Source organism: Rhynchophorus ferrugineus, unplaced genomic scaffold, assembly GCF_030347505.1.
Source record: "Rhynchophorus ferrugineus isolate W39M unplaced genomic scaffold, kcgeb_rfMv2 rfM3, whole genome shotgun sequence".
Classification (NCBI taxonomy): domain Eukaryota; kingdom Metazoa; phylum Arthropoda; class Insecta; order Coleoptera; family Curculionidae; genus Rhynchophorus; species Rhynchophorus ferrugineus.
The window spans coordinates 19,424,841-19,437,215 of record NW_027472582.1 but is presented as its reverse complement, the minus strand read 5'-3'; the positions used below and the strand labels follow the sequence as shown (position 1 = coordinate 19,437,215).

At 29.8% G+C, this 12,375-nt stretch overlaps 1 protein-coding gene across 1 annotated transcript in view; it reads right to left on the bottom strand.

Annotated features, from left to right (window-relative positions):
• The window catches only part of LOC143193636 (uncharacterized), a 37,928-nt gene that overhangs the window by 23,119 nt on the left and 2,434 nt on the right, over positions 1-12,375 (bottom strand). The window contains exons 2-3 of the mRNA XM_076399964.1: positions 2,172-2,385; positions 1,955-2,076 (exon numbers count right to left, since the gene is read on the bottom strand). Of these exons, the coding sequence (XP_076256079.1) occupies positions 1,955-2,076; positions 2,172-2,385 (336 nt within the window). The remainder of the gene's footprint in view (positions 1-1,954; positions 2,077-2,171; positions 2,386-12,375) is intronic.

The window sequence follows — 12,375 nt, the reverse complement described above, 5'->3', positions numbered from 1 at the left end:
AATAGTATGATCACGTAAAATTATATTTTAAATTTTGTGTACAAAGAACAAATTAATGTGTGTAGAAAATCAATACTACGATGGACTTGTAAAGACAATTGTTCATCGATCTTAAAAATGTTCCACACATGACGCTAATTGGGCTGAAAATTCGATCAGAAAAGAAGAAAAACACTTATATTTACAAAAATATTTTAAGGTTATATCAGTATCATTTTATATTTTTTAACTGATAACTAATTGTTTTGTTGAATCAAAAAGTAAATAGTTTGAATGAAATTGTTTGAATTGTTAAACAGTACTTTGCAGAAATGACATGTGTCTATCACCAGTGGTATCAAATTTTAGATACTTATTTAGATATATAATTTCAAAGGAATTTATTTTAAAAACTTTAATTAAAATTAAAATTAACTCATCCTGTATTAATATTTATAAATAATGCATAACATTTTATAGTTTTGTGTATGTATATATATCAATATTTATAAAAAACATTGATAATATTGCCGACTAATTAAAGACTGATTCAAAACATGTGACTTGCTTACGCAACATAACATTTAAATGACGCTAGTTTTTATTGTCTTTTTTAAGTTTCCTAATTATAGTTTTACAAATAGAAACCATTTTTGTTAGAGTAAATCTATAATATATATTTTTTTTACTTGCCCTATTTAGCTCTTTTACTTATAAGAAATTAAATTAGTAATAATAATCTATTTTTTAAATTATAAATAAAATGTGATATATTTTATAACTTTCAGAGATATATCGATATCAACAAGCTTGAAATACAAAACATAAAACTCATAATTAACACGCGCGCGCAAGAAATGTTTCTGATACTTTTGACCTAACCTTAATTATTTACTGACGCTATTAAAGAAATACCAAACATATTCTAAAACTGGTTTTTCAAAATCGAGTCATCATCCCGATGAATATAAGATAATTTGTTTTTTATTAATTTAAATATTGATTTTTGAATGTTACATATACTGTTTTATATATTGTACATATTATGCATAATAGGTGTACCGGAAAATAATTACCGGTTTTTCTAACAGATATTGCTAAAAAAACTGCTGAAAGTCGTCGTTTCAAAAATTCAAATGTGGAGATTTCGACGTGCAAAACAAAGAACGTTCTGCTTGATCAAACAAAAATGGTGTTATTGGATGAAGACCTAACCCAAACTCAAAAACAATTGACAGAAGCGTTAAATGTGACCCAATAAACGATTAATGACCAATTACGAGTAATAGGGAAAGTGCAAAAGATGGGAAGATGACTGCAACATTAGTTGCATGACAGTAAAATTCCATTTCAAATGTATTATCGAAAGTCATTTCCGCATCAAATAGTAACCGGTGATGAAAAGTGGATTTATTTTGACAGCCCTAAACGCAAAAATCATGGTATCACCTGATGAAGCAGGTCGATCGACTCTAAGACCAAATCGTTTTAGTTGCAAGATAATGTTTTGATATTTGTATATTTTATGATATTTGCGTATTTAAATATTCTGTCAATTCAAATAATAAAATATTACTTGAAAAAAAAATCCTTTATTAAAAAATCTTTATTCCTTTATAATTTTAAAATTTTTTAATAAAATTTTAATATAATTATTAAATAATTTTTTATATATACTTTACTGTAGGATTATTCTGTTATGAAAATATACTTATATTCATTTTACATATTTTTTTGAACAGATTAACGGATATTAAAATATAATCGTTATTAATATATCTATCATACATTATATTTTAAAACAACTTTAAAATAATATATAACTTACTACAGTGCCAAAATACATAAAACTTTTTCAATAGTGTCAACTTCGTTATGAATTGTCCGATTATATAAAGAAAAACAATCAAATCTGTATATTTGAATATTGATTAGGTTCAAACAAGAATTTTAGAACAAAACAAAATTCACTCACCATTAGGTCTTTGATCTGATTGACGAGCGGAGACGTCGAGAAAAAGTTGTTGACTGCCGAAAACAGCTTGCCTTCAAACTTAGCCACTTTTGATGATGATAAGGATCCCCCTAAATCGAAAACTGTAACAAAACAAACATCCACTAGCGTATTTCGAAATTACTCTCGTCTATTCACAATTATATCAATACAAAATGCCGATACGGATTTACTTTACCTCTGGAATTAGATCCACCAAGAGAACGATGTATCGTTGGGTTTACTACAGGAGCAACCTGTAGGATTCTTTTGGGTGGCAATACGTGAAAAATGGATGATAATTCTTTTGTTACTGGATCGTTTATTGACGTGACTATAATACGTGGTGCGGATGCTGGAAAGGGTGGAAAAGGCCCGAGAATGCGCAGTTTGCGCCTTTGTGCATGTAGAAACTAAAATATATCAATTACATTGGTCATTTTAATGTATTTTAAACGACGATTGAACACATTTCAACAATAACTAACATCTAATGTTCGTTTTTGTTTTGCTGGTTAGGTTTCTCAATTAAAATGATACTATTAATTATACCTGGCGCATTCACCATATATCATCAATAAAAAATATTTAAAGAGTAATAAAGGGAAAACTCCATAGGTGTCTCTGGAGATACGTGTCGCAAAGTCTGACATCTAGACTAGAACTGCCGAAACATCATCCATATATAAGGGCATATCGATATTTTTTGCCGATATGTTTTGAACGTTATATCCATATATCGATATTTTTATCAATTATCGTTTGTTTATATTATATTATATATATAGAGCTAATACTTATAATATTTAGAGAATATCGATGTTTTTTTGAGCCGGTATATTTTTTTTCTTAAAAATATCGATATATTTTTTGAAAATATCGATATTTTTTTCGTCCGATATATTGACAAATCAATAATTTTCTAGGCAGCCGACACCCCTTATCCAGAGGGCACTGGAGTTGACATTCTAATAATTTTATTGGTTAGTTCGAATATGCATTATAGACAACTGTAAAGGAAATAGTTTGTTGTGAAGGTATTTGATTTTTTTTGTTTTTTTTTTGGTATTTTGGTTCTTAAACAGAATTTCCCTCACAAATACCTCACATGATGACTAACACCTGGCGTCACATATTATTAATAAATAAAATTGAAATTAAAATACTTTATACTGTATTTCACATTTCTTTAGTGTCGTTAATTTAACAGGATCTATTAGTGTTTTGTTTCTATGTTTTCTTATATTGAAAACAAATTCTTCATCCTTCCCAGGTTATGATTTTAATACTTCAATCATATTCTTAATAAGTGCAACAATTTGATCCTGAAAACCATTACATATTATATAACGAAGAGGTTTAAAATAGACATAATTTCTTCTGATTAATTTCTAATGACTTCAAAGTGATCACTTGGTTGTAGTTATTATTACGAATATTATGTACATATTTTCTATTAAAACATTTTTTTGTTAAAAATATAAGATTGTTTTTTAATTTCTAGTGAGTTCCATATTTATTTTTTGAAGTCGGTTCAATTATTTTGTTAAAAATATTTTATATTTCTCCTTTTAGTGTCAGATCTTTACTCAATAAATTACGCAGCCATTTTATTAAATACTACAATGGATAGATAGCCCAAATAAAAGTGCGCCCCGTATGAGGAAAAATAAGAATACAGAATCAATTATTGAAGATAAGGAACGCTTCAGGCCTGGGGGTCCGCTAACTAGCCTAGGAAATTTGACAAAATTGTTCTAACTAACTTAGCCATTATACCATAGAAGCAATTGTCTACAATATTTCTACGGCTTCCCATATGATACCGTTAGTGTTTAAAACGCAAACTGAATGGCTTTTACACTGAACGACTTCCGATTTTCCGTCACATCAACTCAGCAATGACATTATTCACAATAATCTGATTATTCTAGATAAAAAAATATGTGAAAACTTTGCACGCGCCTTTGAAATTCGAGGGTTACCCTCGATTTTCTCCCGATCCCCCCAACAAGTCCTGACTTACGGCGAACATACATTAAATAAATATATTTAGTTTATTAAGCATAGAAGTGAACATTAAACCATAAAGTTAAAATTAATTATACTTTATAACATTTTTGTTTCATTATCTCATTTGCATTAGAATGTTGTAATATATAAAAACTAAAATAAACTAAAAGTATAAGTTAAATTCGGCAACATTGTAACGTATTGCCGTCTTAAATTGAGATGACTTGAGTCCACTGCTATTTTGAATAGACTATATGTAGAGCCGAACATAAAACCTCCTCCTTTTCCGAAGTCGGTTAATAAGGTAGAGGAGACTAAGTATGGCATGAGATTGTTTTGTTTGTCTTAGTTTCATTTAACATATTTGCTGAGGAATTTATATTTTTAATACTCCATAATTTCTAATAGATTCTAAGACATGAACAACTAAGTAAAATATATTAAATAAAATAAATTAAGCCCTTAAATAATTGATGCTACCTTAATAAGTATATATTTTTAAATGCAATGAGATTTAACACTATTCAAATGTTGATTGACTTTATGATACATATCTTCTAGTGTTGTTACATTTATTTTCATATTTTCGGAATTGTCCCATTTGAATTAGGGGTGTTGGCGACCAAAGAAAATATCCATATTTTAAGAAATATATTGATTAATTTATTTTGAAAAACATCGAAAATATCGGCTAAAAAATATGGATATATCGATATATCGGCAAACAATATCGATATTTTTTTCAGAGAATATCGATTAGCGTTGGGAACTATCGACTGAAAATAATCGAAACAGTCGATAGTCGCAAAACAGTCGAAACAGTCGATAGTCAAAAAATAGCGACTGAAAATAGTAATTACTATTATCAGTTAAATGCACGGTTCGACTGTTTTTTCCATTCGTGATGTCAGGCGAAGATGTACGAATTCTTGTTTGTATAAAATGTGAGATAGGAAAGGACGGAGATAAATGCTTGGAGCAGTTAATTTTAAATGTGTTTATATTCTCCAATGGTAGTATAAGCGAGACAGAGATGTATATATATTTATTCACCTGATAACTTTAAAAAAGAGAAGGAAAAAAATACTAATTTATATTAACATGTAATAAATAATATAATTTTAAAGGAAGTAGGATTAGTTTTATACTGAATGTTCTGTGGATATGTAAAAAGGAATGGAATAATAACACCACAAAGGTTTTATCATGTTTTAATATATTAATTACTATTTTTAAATAACATAGTATAATAAATATAAATAGTACTACAAATACAACTTAAACAGAACCTATAAACTAAAGATTTTCAATAACCATAACTAATAAATAAAATGTAAACGTATCATTGAACCTAATCATTGAAAAACCCAAAACCATGATGAACCTAAAAATGATCGTACCATAACTACCAAACCCTTTTTAAATAAAAGTCATTTATTTTTGAACGGAAATATTTTTAAATTACTGTAAATATTATCATGTTCAACTTTTCTCCCGTGGGGCGATTTCGATCGTTAATTATTTGCCCAGATTTTGAAAAAACTTGTTTCCAGGGGACAGATGTTGCGGGTGTAGAGGAATATTTTACATGTAACTGATATAATTCAGGTGGTTTCATTTTATGGGCTTGCCAAAAATCCATTGGGTTTTCTAAACGCCCAATAAATGGAATTTCCAAATACTGCTAAATCTGTAAATTTGCTGCAGTACTTGGAGTAATTACTTCTTTCATTCTACCCATTTTTTATCGAAATATCTCCAGATGTCAATACATCCTTGGTCAGTAGTTTTGTCTTGAATTTCGAATTGTGGAACTATATTTGTGTTTTTTGATAGATAGTCCATTCATTAACAAATAAAAACTGTGGTGCTCTTCTTAATAGCCAACAAAATAAATTGTTGAATATTAAAGTAGAATTTTCTTATCAGAAAATGTATTTATTACAAATATTTAACATACTTTATTCACCTCTTTACCGTTAATATTTTTAAAAGAAATACTTAAACCGCTACTCCAAAAAAATATTTAAATCTTATGGACCGATGCAATTTTTAAAACCTTTGGAACCTAATTTTAGTTTTCAAGATTTTAGGAAAGATTTTAAGTATTTTGACAAACAAGAGACTTGGACAAAAATCGCGAAAGTTAAAACTATCTTACTATTTATCATTTACAATTTAATTTTTTTGTCCTTGAAAACTAGCGTTCAAAATGCTGCTATATTAATTTACAAAATATAGCTAATCACCAGCAAACTACAAAAAAAAACATAAAACCACATATATTACATATAAATTATAAATCTATATAAGCATAAATTCGGCGCATTACTTTCAAGGTAGCGGCTAGGACAACAAGGCCAGAACGTTAAAAATCAGTAACTTAAAGTAAACAACTGAAACAGTCGATAGTAAATAGTAATAAAATCAGTCGGACTGAAAATAGCGACTGAAAACAGTTACTAGTAAAAACAGTCGAACCAAAATAGCGACTGAAACAATCGATGGTAAAAAGTAGTTAATTACTAAACAGTCGATAGTCGATTTCAGTCGATTGTTCCCAACATTAATATCGATATATCGATATTTCTTCTGCATCCCTAATTTAAACACCCGTCCATTTCCATTTATATATTCATACTCTGGCCAATATTTGTAAAACTATCGCCCATTTGTTACAACAAAAACTAAAAAAAAAACAGTTAAACGATTTTAACATTACAGTTCCAAATTTAAAAAATCCTTTAAAACTAATGTGCAGGCCTATGTTGATATAATTATACCAATTACTTACATTAAAACAGAATAATAATGTTGAAAGTAAAGAAAGTCCTAATCACCTAGCATTCTTAAATTTAAGTAGAAATTTTTTTTAATTCTAAAATTCCTTTAAAATTAAATACCATACTTAATATGTATCATATCGCCCTCATATATTAAAACTGATAGAGATTGTACATGTGCATACGATGTACCTTAGCAATTAGGAAGTTGTATTTAATCTTTCCCAGGAACATTTACTTCATCAGACGATGGCAATTGGATAATAAATATCTTTTGAAGTAAATTGAGTTCAATTAGCTATGAATGGTGACATTTTTAGCCATACACAACTCAACAGTTCACTCATAGTAAAATAGATTTAAGAAAGTTTTGTCGCGTTATTAAGTGATTCAAACAAATATTGATTCGTCATTGTAGGTTTAATAAATGCATTTGTTAATTTTATATTAGTGTGTGTGTTTATAAGTATTTTATACGAATGTTCAATGTATTAATATCTTATTTACTATTTATATTTAGATGCAGTGATTAGTTACATTGAGATACAATATATATTTAGATAAGGCAGATTTCTATTTATATTTTGTAATGTTGTTCTTGAACAAATTTTCGCGAGTTCCCAATAAATTAGTTAACAGAAATATGTTCCATATTCCTCAAAAGTTAAAACAAATTTTTCTTAAACATCAATGTTCCACTAAATAAGAACTATATTTTTCTATGAGTTCGTAAAAATGAATGTAAATAAGTATCAAACAACCTAAAGTAACTGTTAATTTCGATCGATATAGTATTATTTAGTTATTACTACGTACACAGATTTTGCATCTGCTCAACAGAGTGGACAGAGCATTTGCTCAACATTGCATTTTCAACATTCATTACTTTTAGTGGCATGGTCGTAATTTTATGTTTGTGATTGTTTAAAAATTTGTAATGTTCTAGGCAAGAGTGAAATCCGACAAGGAAAATGATCCCAGTCACGCCAGTAACCAGTCTGGGTAAGACCGGATGTCTTCTGGGATGATTTCTAAAGTTGGTCACTCGCCAGTCGGTAGGCTTCATGCTGAGGGCCTTGGTTCGGAGCCCACGTTAAACTTTAGGCCCAGTCCAGATAAACCCATAGTTGGTAAAAGGAGACTTTAAAATATATATATTAAAAAAATTATTTTAACTAGTACCAATTGGCCGAGCAACAAATTAGATTTGTTTAGTTCATTTTGTGTATATGTCACAAAATTATATTGTAATTTTTGTATTTTTTGGGCTGGGCACCAACTTCAAACTGATCACTTGGCAGTAGTTAAAATAATATTGTAATTAGAAAAATAGGTTTAGGTAGAGGATTAGAAGTTACAACTTAGATGATTTGATAAATGTTCTAACCAAACTAGAGCAACAAAAAGTTGTTTCCTTCGCCGGAAATTAAACCCACGACCACCGCGTGAGAACTGAATGCTCCAACCACTCAATAACCATTACCATAGAAGCAATTAACTGCAATATTTCTACCGTTTCCCATATGATATGGTTAGTGTTTAAAGAGCAAAGTGAACGGCTTTTGCACTGGACGACTTCCAATTTTCCGTTACATCAGTTCAGCAATAACAATATGCATAAATTCAAAACATTATAAGTGCCTTTAAATTTTGAAGTTTTCCTTCGATTTCACTAACCTTCGCCTCATCAGGTCCTGACTTGGTTCCAATGGCCACCTCGGAAGTGCAATCTTTCTAATAAAAAAATAATTTCGAAAATCTCCTTTTTTGACGTCGGTTAAAAGAACGAATGAATCTGAATGATTCCTGAATTTTTACTTGCTTCGGAACAAGAATGCTAAGCTCATACCACTTCTTAACCTCTTTTGATTCAAGACCACAATGGTAGACCCAAAACTTATCCGTATTGATAACATGATGGCCAAGGTACTTTTAATCTTTTAAAACTAATATTCGATTACTTAGTTCTTGGTGAATTTTTAAAATTTTAAAATTAATGTTATTCAATCATGAAATTCTGGTAATTTTTTAATTCTACTGCTCTACTAAAAATAAATAATGCTCCAAAAACATATTGAATAATCGTAGGTATCATGGGCGATCATTGAGCTGATAAATGGGAGGAAAAAATTAAAAGATACGATATCTAATTTTGATTGATTTTTTCCAATCTTGACAATATAGTGACTAATAATGGAATTCATAAAAATGTTCCAAAAAACCATTTTCAAGGATATTAATTCAATAATAACAACTATTCAATCCAAGGTTTTAAAATATATTAAATTGGTTCATAAGGTTTTTGCAAATGTATACATTTTAAGCTTTTGTTTAACCAGCTTGTTAACCGCATTAGTTAAGGTGACAGAAAGATCCTCCTACTTTTCTGATAGTCGTGGATTCGAATAATAGTAGAAAATAGTCTTAAATTAGTGTTGGGAACTATCGACTGAAATCAACTATCGACTGTTTCAGTCGCTATTTTTGGTTCGACTCACTTTACTATTTTATTTTTTTACTACTTTTTACCAGTGACTGTTTAAGTCAACTGTTTTCAGTCGCTATTTTCGGTCCCACTGATTTTGTTACTATATACTATATACTACTTTCTATTTTAAAGTTAGTACGTGAAGTAATATGTACATCTCCGTCTCGTTTATACTACGATTGGAAAATATAAGCACATATAAAATCAACTGGTCCAAGCAATTATCTCCGTCCTTTCCTCTCTCACATTTTGTATAGGAAAGGTTTCGTACTTTTTCGTATGACATCAAGAATTGTTAAAAACCAACCGTGCATTTGAATGAAAATAGTACTATTTTCAGTCGATTTTTCCCAACGCTATCCTAAATGTATTTAAGCATCTGTGTAAAATGTCACTATGAATAACCATCCCAGTCACGCCAATAACCAGGCTGGGTAAGACTGGACGTCTTCCGGGATGGTACTTAAGTATATTATCGGTTTTACTCTAAAAATAGCACTAATGATCTAGCCAGTCAGCACCTATTTTATAGCAAGACATTATTATTATTCAAAAAAGAAAAAGTTAATAACTATACATATAAAAACTTATGTTTATATATTTTTGACAATTCTAAAATGTAGTCGTACAATTAAATTAACTTTGTTATCAGTTACATATATAATATTATTAATGTTTTCCTGCAGTTGCAAATTAAATTATGTAATACTGTGGTTATATCTCAGATTCTGGTTTGGTATTGAACTGATTTTAAAAAATAAAGCTATCTTTTTTCAAGATAACGTTCCTGTTATGTTCGTATCATGTTCTAATCATATTCTATGTTCTAATTATATTAAACTAGTGCTGTCATCTGCCATCTGACGTTATGTAAAGTTTAAAGTATTTATGATATTCGGTAATGATAGAATAGTGCTCATAACATTACTTAGAAAAGATAATCACAAAAACGGAAATAAATCAAACATATTGGACTATTGTTGCCAACTGTCAATATCTGTTAACTTAGCAACAGGTCACTGATTAATTTTTGGAGATAAAATAACATCAATGACTAGGGTTTATCAATATTATCTCAATTCGGATACAATAAAAAATACAAGTGATGTATCAAGGTGGAATATCAAATAACAATATATCTAGGAGCACATACCACAAAAAAGGTAAACGAATGAAGGCTTCAGGCATGACAAATATGTCACGTGACACCCTATTGGGCTTCGATGGAATTCGAAGTGTATATATTGAATATTACACAAACATTTGTACAAAAATTAACAGCAATTGACTGTTCCGATCTGTTGAAAAGGCCAATGTCACAAAAAATTATTCAAACCCAAAAGACTAAAATGTTTTATGAAAGAAGTGAACTATCGTGACAGTTACAAAAGTAAATCGTAGACTCGATTTAATACCCAATAACAAAATATTTTAACATTACTTTATAAGTCAGAAGTTAAGAAGCTTTAGTCTTAACCGAAGTAAAATAAGTTGCTCAAAAAAGTCAATATTGTTTTAATTCTCTTTGATTATACTTTAAAGGATTTTTATTTGGATTTTCGGTAATATTATCAAATAGATACAGTTGGAGAAAATGGAATTTCAATATTTCTTTTGAAATGGTTTTAAACTCACATACATATGTCTATACATATATCTAGTAATACTTATTCAATGAAATAATATTATAGCGCGTTTGAAAGGTAACAGTCCATAAAACATTATAGATAAAAAAATAGTTAGTTAAAAGTTGTACTTCGAAAACTTAGATTTGAAGAAGTGATTTTCATCGTATTTTGATTTTTTACTTCCAAAAAAAATTTTCTAATAATAATTCCTTAAATACAAATCTCATATTGATCTTCAGAAATATAATATAATCTTTGGTACGTTAGTTACAATTCCCTTCATTTGACTGTCGACACTACAAAAATCATCAAAATTGTATCAATAGGATAGACGTTGTCATTTCATCAAGCTAATACTAACAGGTAAATTGAAAAGTCCCCGGCAACCAATAGTAAAATACATTTTTTTGGCAAAATTAGTTTTTTTTATTCAACATAATTACCTTCAAGAATAATACACTGATTATAGCGATCCTCCAACTTTTCAATACCATTTTTGTATTACGATTTGTCCTTTGCTTCGGCGATCATCACCTCTTCATTCCACGAAAATTTCTTATCAGCGAGCATTCTTTTGAGATCTGAGATCAGGAAATTGTCGCTGGGGGTCAGATCTGGAGAATACGGTGGAAATCCGAAGCCCAATTCATGGATTTTTGCCACCGTTTTCACTGACTTGTGACATGGTACATTATCTTGGTAAAATAGCACTTCCTTTTTCTTCAAGTGTGGTCCAATAACACTATGTAATAGTCGCTGTTGATGGTCCTTCTTTTTCCAAGGAAGCTAATTAAAATTATTCAATGCGCATCTCAAAATACAGACACCATAACGTTGCTAGCCGACTGTTGCGTTCTCCCACGCTCTGGACCTGGGTTCATCGTGTGGAGTCTACTCGGATGACTGTCGATTGGACTTCGGAATGAAATGAGGGAGACATGTTTCATCCATTGTTACATATCGACGCAAAAACTAGGGTTTATTACCCTTGATCATCTTCAAATACTGCTCCGAATCATCAACTCGTCGTTGTTTTTGGCACCCACTTTGCACAGCGCTTTCTCATACCCAAGTGTTTTAGAGTGTCTGCTATTTAATTCAATTTTAATTTACGGTAATTCAAAATGATTTTGTGGATTTTTTAAATATTTTCGTCGGTAACAACCTCTTTTGGGGGTCCACTACGTTCACCGTCGTCGGTGCTCATTTTACCACGTGTAAACTTAGCATACCAATTCTTGAAGGTTGATTTTCTTGGGGCAGTATCCGGAAACTCAGCATCAAGCCAAGTTTTTGCTTCAGCTGTATTTTTTCTCTTCAAGAAGCAATATTTTATCAACACGCGAAATTCCTTTTTTTTATTCCTTATGTGTCAGGCCGGGGACTTTTCAATTGACTTGTTAATACACGATTTTTGACGACTCAGTGAAAATTGAAAGAGATCGGAAAAACTTGTCTCAAATAGCATTAACTAAATTCCTCTATTTAATA